Source organism: Somniosus microcephalus, chromosome 12 (genome assembly GCF_052327205.1).
Source record: "Somniosus microcephalus isolate GS21.2 chromosome 12, FLI_Smic_1.0, whole genome shotgun sequence".
Classification (NCBI taxonomy): domain Eukaryota; kingdom Metazoa; phylum Chordata; class Chondrichthyes; order Squaliformes; family Somniosidae; genus Somniosus; species Somniosus microcephalus.
In genome coordinates, this window is record NC_140998.1 from 73,436,930 (window position 1) to 73,449,211 (window position 12,282).

At 43.8% G+C, this 12,282-nt stretch overlaps 1 protein-coding gene across 4 annotated transcripts in view; it reads right to left on the reverse strand.

Moving 5' to 3' along the window:
• Positions 1-12,051, reverse strand: part of akt1 (AKT serine/threonine kinase 1) — a 127,605-nt gene extending 115,554 nt beyond the window's left edge. Inside the window, exons 1-2 of one of the 4 annotated variants that reach the window (XR_015080225.1) lie at positions 11,842-12,036; positions 11,310-11,440 (exon numbers count right to left, since the gene is read on the reverse strand). Coding sequence is in view for 3 of the 4 variants with exons in the window: in XM_086003113.1 (XP_085859239.1) it covers positions 11,310-11,355 (46 nt within the window). In the remaining variant the exon portion in view is untranslated. Of the gene's footprint in view, positions 1-11,309; positions 11,441-11,558 lie in introns of all 4 variants that reach the window. The other 3 variants (XM_086003113.1, XM_086003114.1, XM_086003115.1) reach the window with 3 other exon arrangements.
• Positions 12,052-12,282: the final 231 nt, after the last annotated feature.

Sequence of the window (12,282 nt, forward strand, 5' to 3'; positions counted from 1 at the left end):
ACATTCTATTATACAGCACAATAAATGACAGTCATTAAGTGGTGAGTGTGTGACTCCTGCTTTTAAATATTTTTCTTATGTAACACTCACAGCTTCAATAAAGGAACAAAATAAACTGGCACCCTAGCACTTCACCACTTAAATATATGCTGTCTTGTTAGCATTTCTGAGGCTATAAAAAGTACCTTCCTGAAATCAATAAACTATGCACTACGTTTCATTGTTAATCCAGGGCCAGAAAACCCCACATATTATCAGGTTTGAGATCATTATTACTCTTTCACCAGCGTATCACTGCCTGTTCTACGCCCACCAAGTAACTGATAAATATTAAAAATTGACAATGATTTTAAAATATACATTCTATTATACAGCACAATAAATGACAGTCATTAAGTGGCGAGTGTGTGACTCCTGCTTTTAATTATTTTTCTCCCCTTCTGCTTTCTTGGTTCCCCTCCCTATGACTGAAAGGGTAAGTTCCCACTGAAAGGGTAAGCAGTTCCCACTGAAAGGGTAAGCAGTTCCCACTGAAAGGGTAAGCAGTTCCCACTGAAAGGGTAAGCAGTTCCCACTGAAAGGGTAAGCAGTTCCCACTGAAAGGGTAAGTTCCCACTGAAAGGGTAAGCAGTTCCCACATCTTCAGTGTTGTGAAACTTTTCAGTGTGGAAGTGAATAGCTGGAAGGCTGCAGCCACAAGCCCAACACACTTGAGCAAACTTAGGTGCCATTACTCTATGGGACAGCTTATTGGTGCTTCAATGTACTGTCCCAGGATGCCATTTACCTGTATGTAATCTTGTGGGAGTGTTTTCATTTTTAAAAAGGGTACATTTAAAAAAAGGAAAAGATTTAACAAATAACGAAAAAAGAAAAAAAGGAACTGAAAAAGCCAAGGACAGAGATAGAGGAAGCAACAAGTAACATTAGCTGGGGCATATATATATTTCAAATCCAAAAACTTATTTCCTGATAGATGCTGCAGGCAAAGCTACTCTCTGTGGTTATCCATGTCTATCATACTGTGGCGGTACCACTGGTTGTCCCTTACATTGAGACACATAATTCCCTTTAACTTACCTTACTGTATGTTTAACTTACCTTTTGGGGCCGTTGCCCTTTTAACTTGCCTGTTGGGGCCATTGCCCCTTTAAGACGCTGACGTCACGTCACGTACAACGTGATGTGCGTGCGCCGGCACAGCCCGGCCTAGCGTCTTCGGCCTCAACGGCCAGCCAACGGGAGCGACGCGATCTTCCGCTCCCGCGGCAAGCACCGGCACAGCCCGGCCTCCCGACTTCGGCCTCAACGGCCAGCGACGCAACGACGCGCATCACGTGACGCCCTAAGCGCGGGAAACGCGAACGTGATGACGTCACAACACAAATGCGATGACGTCATCACGCTCCCCACAGGACTGCGAACTCAGTCCTCGTGGAGTCCCCGCTGGAACAAGACCTATACCACGGTGCTCCTACAGTCAGCCATCTTACCTGCTGTAATTAGCCTGTTCCTGTAAATAAACAACTTATTTATAGTTCGTCGAAGTCAAACTCTCTTATTTAGTGGCGATCTACACGAACCGCTACATTGGTGACCCCACGACGTGAGTACGGGAGCTCATCAATTCCAACGCTACAATTGGTGAACCCGTATCCGTGAACGATTTTCACGGTAGCAACGCGCGCCTGACCCTCGTCTTCCCACCAGACGACCAACGCACAACCGACGAACAACCACGGAACAGCAACCGCCTAACACCGATTCCACCAAAAGCGACCCCGTCTTTGCGAACGTCTTCGCAAAGGAAGCGTAGCTTGGAGGGGAGCCCGTTTTTCACGAACGATTTCAGGGGTAGAGCACGACCAACGGCAACCGTCGTCCACCAGCGCTACAATTGGTGGGTTTGTGAACGTCTTTCACAAACGAAGCACGCTATGGAAGCATCAGCCGTTCTGCTGTCGCTACCGCAATCCAGGGAGCCACGGTCTCCCTCGTGCTTTATGACGGAAGAAGCCCCGTTCGCCGAGAACATCGATGCGGCACAGACCACACACGTGCTCACGGTCTCCGTATTCGACTCTTCTACCGCCACACGGATCGTCCGCCTCTACATCCAAAGCAACAGCAAGTATACATCTCTCCAAGCACAGGGTACAGCATGTTCGGGCCCACAAGATCGAAGCGCGCCCCGCGGGGATACCACGAGGACTCACCCCCGCAAAACACGAGGACGCACTCCTCGCACACGAGGACCCATCCCTCGCAAACCACGAGAACCCATCCCTCGTGAACACCGACGACTCCTTCTCCGCCGACGACGCACCAGCCCTTCAGCTTGCTGGTTGTGTTACCTACTACACGATTCGGCGTGAACAAAAGCGTGCCACCCTCCCGGCTGTTTTCTCCTAAATCTACAACAGTTTCAAGTGTTGCCGCCCTCCAGGCAGAGTTTACCCCGCCCGAAAGCAACAACAACCTGGACCGTTGCCGCCCTTTCTCCAGTTTTCCCTTTAGCAAACGCAAACATCTACTGAAGCTGCACACATCGAGGACGGGTCCAACGGGCATCCTGCGGCCGCGATCAGCCACGTGAAAGTTGCTGGCCTCACCGATCACTGATCAATGCAGCAACTCTTCACCCTCCGTTGTGTTATCATCGTAGCACTATGGCACGCACCGTTCCATGCGTTCCAGCCTCCCGAAGGTTTCGCTCACCTGTCGGTGAGTTCACCGACCTCACCAGTCAAGTCCTCCTGGATCGCCCGTCGGCGTTCCTGCAGATTTCGTCGGAACAAGGACTTGTTTCAACATCAACGGAGACATCGCCCGCGTCCGCCCAACCTGCCCGTCACTCTGACAAGGCCTGCTGTTTCGCACGTCTCCACGGTCCTTCGCCTGATGGATACGTTTTATTCACCACGACGCGCGTAAGAATTCGCTCACGAGCAGCATCTTCATACCTCGCCTACCAAGTCGAGACAGCACGACCGCCGTGACCACCAGCTCGTCAGACCATCGCATCCTTGGACTTTCGTTAAAGTGAATTCTGGGGGGGCCTATGTGGCGGTACCACTGGTTGTCCCTTACATTGAGATATACATAATTCCCTTTAACTTACCTTACTGTATGTTTAACTTACCTTTTGGGGCTGTTGCCCTTTTAACTTACCTGTTGGGGCCATTGCCCCTTTAAGACGCGCCCTAGCGCGCTGACGTCACGTCACGTACGTGATGTGCGTGCGCCGGCACAGCCCGGCCTAGCGTCTTCGGCCTCAACGGCCAGCGACGCAACGACGCGCATCACGTGATGCCCTAAGCGCGGGAAACGTGAACAATGTGATGACGTCACAACACAAACGCGATGACATCATCACGCTCCCCACAGGACTGCGAACTCAGTCCTCGTGGAGTTCCCGCTGGAACAAGACCTATACCACGGTGCTCCCACAGTCAGCCATCTTACCTGCTATCTTACCTGCTGTAATTAGCCTGTTCCTGTAAATAAACAACTTATTTATAGTTCGTCAAAGTCAAACTCTCTTATTTAGTGGCGATCTACACGAACCGCTACAATACCTCACTAGGCAAGATATAAAAGTTTAATCATCTTGGGAAACCTACTTTTTCTGCTTTGTGCAAGGTGATATCTATGCATCAGAAGTACTTCTGTGGCACTTATAGAAGAATCAACAATACAGAGTGCATCACAAAGTGAGGGACACTGTAGGGGATCCCTTCCCTCTTACTCCAATCCATGCTCCTGTGGATTTCAATCACCACACTGCAAATTGTGAAATTAACAGAAAGCAAAAACCTTATTAAATTACTAACTTAAATAATAGTTTGTCTTTAGATGACTGGGTACTAGTAGCATATCAACCAAATGAAGCAGCCCAGTGGCATACATATCAAATAGAGCAGCTTAGTGGCAAGATATTATTTTGTATATTACCGCATTGATTTTTGTAAATATAATATAGCTAACATTGCAATTAATGAATTTTATTTCAGTGAAATCAATATCAGTGTTTTTGATGCAAGATAATGGATTTTATACATTTGTATTATATTCCAGTTTTAGGGATGAGAAAAATCTCAGCTGTTACTTAGAATTCCATGAGTGTTACCAGTTTTTACTCAGAAAATGAAAACATTCCCATATTTAAAGCATTTTATAATACAGAACATACAAAGTACAAGAGAGAATAAATTAAACAGCATCATGTTGGAACACAATACTTTTACCCTTATATAATAGCAAAATACTGCGGATGCTGGAAATCTGAAATAACAGAAAATGCTGGAAATACTCAGCAGGCCAGGCAGCATCCGTGGAGAGAGAAACAGAGTTAACGTTTCAGGTCTGGGACCCTTCATCAGAACTGGAAAAAGCTGGCAATGTAACAGATATTAAGCAGGTGCAGAGACAGGGGCGGGGTTAGGAGGGGAGGAAGGAATTGAAAGAATATACTGTGAAAATGTTGCAAATGGGAATGGCAAAATCATACAGCAGGAAAATGGGACAGAGATTATTATCTGAAATTGTTGAACTCAATATTGAGTCCGGAAGGCTGTAAAGTGCCTAATCGAAAGATGAGGTGCTGTTCCTCGAGCTTACATTGAGCTTCATTGGAACAATGTAATAGGCCGAGGACAGAGAGATCAGAGTGGGAGTGAAGCGGAGAATTAAAGTGACAATTCTTCCAATTCCTTCCTCCCCCCTGTCTCTGCACCTGCTTAATATGTTACATTTCCAGCTTTTTCCAGTTCTGATGAAGGGTCCCAGACCTGAAACGTTAACTCTGTTTCTCTCTCCACGGATGCTGCCTGGCCTGCTGAGTAATTCCAGCATTGTCTGTTGTTATTTTACACTTTTACCCTTATACTAGTTATGCGATGCTGCATCATCCTGTTTGCAATGGTCACAATGCTCATTTGATCTATTTGTAACAATGATGTACATCTGAATCCCATTAACAGAATAAAATTAAATTGCACCAAATACCTGTCCATTTCAAAAGGTAAGGAATTCCAGATCATAGAGCTAAAAGCACGCCCGCCAATGGTGGGGGATGCACAAGAGCCAAGAGTCAAATGTGCAGAGTGTTATGGGGAACGGGATAGTCGAGCTGGAGGAGCTTACAGGCATAGGAGAGGCAAGGCATGAAGGGATTTAAACATGAGGATGAGCATTTAAATTAGAGGCACTGGGGGACCAGGAACCAATCAAAGTCAGCAAGTGGGCGAGTCGGATTTCGTGCAAGATAAGATACAGGAAGAGTAGTTTTGGATGACCTGAAGTTTATGCAGGGTGGAGGATGTGAGGCTGACTATGCAGGAATGGGAATAGTCTAGTAATGGCATGGACAAGAGTTTAAAGCCCAGCAGCAGATGGACTGAGGTAGGGATGGAGACAGAGGTGGAAGCAGGCAAGTCTTTGCGATGGAAAAATGAGGTCAGAAGCTCAATTCAGGGTCTAATAGGACACAGTTTGTGAACAGTCTGCTTCAGCCTGAGAAATTAACCAAGGAGGAGGGTGGAATTGGTGGCAAGGGTACAGAGTTTGTGGCAGGGACTGAAGACCATGGCTTCAATCTTCCCAGTGTTTCACTGGAAGAGGTATTGGGGACAAGAGCATCAAAAATGGAAGTGAGGGAGTGTTTGAGCAAATTGATGGCTGCTGAAGTATCATGGCAAATGGAGGGCCAAAGGTTAGGCAGTTGTTGTTTGAAAATGCAGTTGTTAGTGGCCCTGGGGAGAGGTTTTCCCAAGCGGCAGATGCAGAAGGAAATGGGGTTGGAAGGCGAGTATGGGTGGTGAGGGATACATGGAACTGGTCAGAGTTGGCTGTGTTTGTGATTTTCCTGCACCCTTCAGCTCAAAAAGATTTGGTGCCATAACTTGCTGGAAGTGCAAGCTGATAACACCGTGGCAAGGCCAATGGGGACCTTAGTGAATGGCGGGACCAACAGTGTATTTCCTTAACCAATGAGGTTTAAGGATTTAGAAATAAACAGAGGAAGGACCGAGTAGGAGGATGGATTAGAGTCAAATCAGGTAAAGAAATATAAATAGAGAGAGGGAAATAAAGATTGGATTAAGAGCAAGGAAAAAAGAGACAGAAAGGAAAAGTAAGAAAAAAAATGTTAAATTACATTTTTTAAATCTCCAACAATTTACTACATTCAGGAATGAGGTTGAACAGTTTAAATTGTTCCCTTTCAGGGCCAGAGAGGTTGATTGGCATTGCATTAAAAATTATCGCGTTATTAAAAAGGCACTTCCACTGTTAAGTTCCAGCCTAACTTTCTGCAGTGAGGTTAATGGCCAGTTAATGTGCAAATCCAGCAAGTTCTTAAAAATAACGGGGAGGCTAAGGGCGAGATGCCGTTTGTATGAACCAAAGAACAGAGCGATGTAAATCGACCAGCAAGTTCTGGAGATTTGCAACTCACATAGGAACATGAGTAGGCCATTTAGTCCCTCGAGCCTGTTCCGCCATTCAATGAGATCCTAGCTGATCTGTGACCTAACTCCATATACTTGCCTTTGCCACATATCAATGTTCCCCCTAATTTTTTGAGGGGATGCACGGCCACTTTAATGGGCTGCGCAGCCCATTCAAAATTTTGCGCATGCACATTTTTTAAAACGGTCCCGGGCTGCACAGGGCCAGCAGACAGCTGTGCAGCTGAGAGGGAACGATGCCCTATATCCCTTTGTAATTTTAGGCTTCCATCTACACTGCTTACAATGCCACTTATCTTTGGGTCATTGGCAAACTTGGATATGTGGCTTTCTATCCCATCATCCAAGTCATTAATAAATATGGCGAATAGTTGAGGCCGCAACACAGATCCTTATGGGACACCACTAGTCACATCCTGCCAATTAGAGTACCTGCCCATTATCCCTACTCCCTGTCTCCTGCCGCTCAGCCAATTTCCTAACAAGGTCAATAATTTGCCTTCAATTCGATGAGCTTCAACTTTGGCTAACAGTCTCTTATGAAGGACTTTTTCCAATGCCTTCTGGAAGTTCATATAAATAACATCCATAGACATTCCTCTACTTCAGTCACCTCTTCAAAAAATTCAGTCAGGTTTGTCAGGCATGGCCTACCCTTTACAAATCCATGCTGGCTCTTTCTGATCAGCTGAAAATTTTCAAGGTGTTCAGTCACTCTATCCTTAATATTAGACTCCTGTAATTTCCTGACAACAGATGTTAGGCTAACTGGTCTATAGTTCCCGGGTTTCCCTCTTTCACCTTTCTTAAATAGCAGAGTGACATGCGCATGGTTCCTGAATCGAGAGAACTTTGGAAGATTATAGTTAGAGCATCTGCAATGTTCTCACCTAATTCCATTAAAACCCTGGGATGGAAACCATCTGGTCCTGGGGATTTGTCACTCTTTACTGTTATTTTGCTTTCGTTAATTTTAGTGAGTCCTTGTCCTTGATTCAATATTATTTTCCTTGGGATGTCTGGCATGCTATCCTCTTCCTCTACTGTGAATATTGATGCAAAGTAATTATTCAACATGTCCGTATCGCTTAATCCCCTGAACTTTCTGGTCGATTTACGCATTAATAAGGGTGTGCACGGCATCATTTTCCCTGCAAGATTCGACTCAAAGGTGAAACATAAAACGAGAAACTGACTGTAAATCTGAAAATTGTTAAAAACACTGAAAATAAGAAATAGGTAACTAACTATTGGTTTTATATAAAAGTAACTGAATCTAATCCAGTAAAGAAATGTGATTAAATGCTAACACTTTAGATCCGCAAACTGTTTACTATAATTCAGACACAACAGAATTAAGTTTCAGCAGAGCACAAAGTATATGAAAACTAAACTTCTCAAAAAATAAAATGTCCTCCAAGGTAGCCTTTAAAAAAAAATCTAGCAACACCTGCTGATTACTAAATGAGCTGTTACTTAAGATCATTAAAATTCTTTGAATATTTGTCACTGAATGTTCTAAAAATATGTAGTTTTCTTGTGGTTTCTGAGTTCTTGAAGTTATCCAAGGGATTTTTTAAATTAATATTTAAAAGAACAAAAGTAGCACATTTGTTTCACAGTACATTCCAACACTCCTCTTCGGGTTGATAATTCATAAAATGTATAAAATATAAACATCAGTACATAGAAATTCAACTCAACAAGGATTGTTTATTTTTTAACTATATGCTGCCTGTCTGTTAAACAGCTATCCACTTTTCATTTTAAAACAAATCTGTTTTACAAAACCGAGAATACTGCAGATGCTGGAAATCTGAAACAAAAGACAGAAAGCACTGGATACACTCAGGTCAGGCAGCATCTGTTGAGAGAACACATCCACATTTTGTGTACAGGACCCTTCCTTAGAACTGAAGATATTACAGGTAGACTATCCTTTATCCGAAAACCTCGGGACCAGCCGTGTTTCGGTTTTCGGAAAATTTCGGATTTCAGAAGGTATTTTATAAGACTGGGAAATTTGTCGGGGGTGGGGGTCGGCGGGGGGTCGGGGGTCGGCGGGGGGTTGGCGGTGGGGGTCGGGGTCGTGCGCACGACTTACGCTGAACGAAACCTTTCGGTTTTCAGAGGATTTCGGTTTTCGGAAGTGCGGATAAAGGATACACTATCCCTTATCCGAAAGGGTGGGGGGTCGGCTGGGGGTCGGCGGTGGGGGTCGGGGTCGTGCGCACGACTTACGCTGAACGAAAAAACCTTCGGTTTTTAGAGGGTTTTGGTTTTCGGAAGTTCGGATAAAGGGTAGTCTACCTGTACAAACGAACGGCATTTAAAAAAGAAACAGAACAAAGGAGGGGAGAGATAGGACTGTTCGCAAGCTCAGCCTCCTATCTGACCCCAAGCTGAGCTTCTGACCCTATATCCCCTCTAATCACATAGACCGCCTACTTCCACCTCCATAATATCGTCCGTCTCTGCCTCTGCCCATCTGCTGCTGAAAGCCCCATCCAAGCTTTTGTTACTTCCAGAGACAACTGCTTTAATGCTCTCCTGGCCGGCCTCCCATCTTCCACCCTATATAAAACCTGACCACATCCAAAACACCAAGTCCCGTTCACCCATCACCCCTGTGCTTGCTGATCTACATTGGCTCCCAGTCCATCAGCACCTCGATTTTAAATTCTCATCCTCATCTGATCCCTCCATGGCTTTACCCCTCCCTATCTCTCCCTCCTCCAGCCCTACAACACTCTGAGCTCTCTGCGTTCCTCCAACTCTGGCCTCTTGTGCATTCCCCACTATTGGCAGCCATGTCTTCAGTTATCTACGTCCTAAGCTCTGGAATTCTTTACCCAAACCTCTTCACCTTTAAGATTCTTTTTAAAACCTACCCCTTTGACAAAACTTTTGATCACCTCTCCTAATGTCTTCTTCTTGGGTTCGGTGACAATTTTTGTCTATTACGCTCCTGTGACGTGCCTTGGAACATTTCACTGCATTAAAGGCGATATATAAATGCAAGTTGTTGTTGGTAATAAATCTTCACACTTCTTTACAAGTAATTTTGTTTGAAAGAAAGAAATAAAGACTTGCATTTATATAGCACCTTTCACAACCACCGGACATCTCAAAGCGCTTTGCAGCCAATTAAGTACTTTTTTTTTTTTTTTTTTATAAAGTGTAGTCATTGTTGTAATGCAGACAATTTGCACACAGTAAGCTCCCACAAACAGCAATGTGATAATAATGAGATAATCTGTTTTTGATGTTCACTAAGGGATGAATATTGGCTAGGACATCCAGGATAACTCCCCTGTTCATCTGCAAAATAGTGCCAAAGGACCTTTTACGTCCACTTGAGGGCAGATCACTGAGACTCATCAGGGATACTCACAAAGTCCACTTTTTCAACTATTTTTGATATAATTTGGATATCAGACCTTTTGGGTTATTTTACCTACCAGATAAAGGAACCCACTTATCCTGAAATATATTGTTTACACTTTGTAATCTAAATTAATTTCAATAAAAGGTCTCAAAGAAACCATTATATTAAATGGGAAACACTCAACATTCCTTAGTCTAGTTAAAATGTTTTTAAATAAAAATTATACTGACATTAAACATAATGAAGTGGAAATTTTAGATTTCTAAATTTTCCCAAATATTACTACAGACATTTACTTCCCAATGTATTAAACCAACCTCCAATAATATTGAGTAATGTTTTCTGAATGTGTTATATGTGACTAAATGCAACAACTGTCACAAACTAAGAGTGGCACTGTATTAATAACTAACATTAATTTAAAAGTAATTGGCCATCCCAACACAAATAGTTACATATAAAGATTTAATGACATTTTCCAAAAATATATACTTTGGTGATGTAAGGATATGCACACCCATCCTTGATCCTAACTTGTAATGTATAAACATTCCTGTTGTGCAACATTATATCCTATTTTGCAATGTGCAGTATTTGGTCGAAGAACACTTTGCCAGTATAGCTAGTTATGATTACAGCATTTCATCTATATTTTATTTCCTATGCAATACCTTCCTGTATGTAACAGAGTTAAACGAATCCGTTGCTTATTAACAATATTTTATTACAAGCACTCGTGGCAAATTAGAGATAGGACTGAATTGTCAATGTGTGATTGAAGAGTTTAAAGTATTAATCAGGTCAATTTGGAGAAGAGAGTGTAGTGGAAATGCCTGGGTGGTAAAAAAAAAATCTCCATCATTCAAAAGGCATTCATGTCAGAAGTGAAGAGTAAAACACACCCATTACTGCACTGAAGCTCAATTCCAGTGTTTGTGCTAATGTTTCAACCTCCTGTTCAGATTGCACTATCAGTTCCATAACATAATCTTGGACTTGTAGAACACTGGCCCAATAAAAATTATTGAAAGATAGTGTTTTGTACAATAAAATCATTTTTGACTATGATAAGGCACCACACCTTTAGCAAATGTTATAATTGAGATTCAGTTAGAAGCAGCTAGAGGGACTTTTCATTCCTATTTCCACATTTAAAAATGGTTATTTTTGTCATTTTATAATGAAATATAAGCAACATATTTCAGGAAAATGGCCTTGTAGGCTTATTTTCCCCAAGCTTAATGAAACCTAACCTACACTATCAGATCAAATAGTAATAGTTCATTGCACAAGATCATCATCTAATATGAAAGAGAATCTCATGCAAGCAGTTTGAGAGGAGTAAATCATTTTCCAATTCTGTACACTAAATCATTACAGACTTTGACAAGTGGAATAAAATATATGAAGTGTGTTGTGCACTTTCACTGGGATCAAAAGCAAAATCTCACCTCGTTTGTGAAGCCATCCCTCTTTCACTATTGCACCTTCAGTCATAGTGGTACAAAATAGTTAAACAGCAGCAGAACTTCACTTAAAGGGAGTTGACTCCTGATTGAAACCCCTTGTTCTTCACAGCAACCTGCAGTAGACAAAAAAAATCAAGGATAAGTAGCAGGGAATTATGTCAATGAGCACCAGTGTGTTTTGGGTTCCGCAGTCGCTCGCAGTCAGTCGTTTCCAAGCTACTGTAAACTTACGGTCCAGAAACTGATCTATTGAATGGCAGGGACGGCAACGCCTCTGGTGCAGCATCGGCAGCGAGCATCCTGCTCTCGGCTCACAGCCACAGGAGGAGCGGCGACTCCATGGTTAAAGGAGCGGAGCGGAGCCCAGCCCGGGCAACTGACTGACCTCCCATCTCCGCCAACCCTTCGCCCTTCTCCGGACAGGCAAATGGAAACAGGCCTAGCGCTCGGCCAGGGCCTGGAGCGCTGGGACCGGGTCTCAATGGAAAGTTTACTCCGAGCCCTGGTTTCCTACCTGCAGCCGCTCCGCTCCACCTGGCCCGGCCCCTCTCTCTCTCTCACTACCCCTAGTTTGAGCTCCGCACCATGCCTGACGCCACCACGGCGATGAGCTGCTGAGCGCTGAAGTCATCGGTGGGACAGCTTCCTCCTTGTGTGAGAATTGGTGACGTTAGGCTGGCCTGGGCTCCCCGGTGCGTCAGTACAGGGGCTACACACCGCCGAGCTGAGCTCATGGATTACTAACTGACATCAAACAAAGTAACTACCATGATCCGCACTAAACAAAGTAACTACTGGGAATGATAACCAAACAAAGTAACTACCATGATCCGCACTAAACAAAGTAACTACTGGGACTGATAACCAATCAAAGTAACTACCATGATCCGCACCAAACAAAGTAACTACTGGGACCGATAACCAATCAAAGTAACTACCATGATCCGCACCAAAC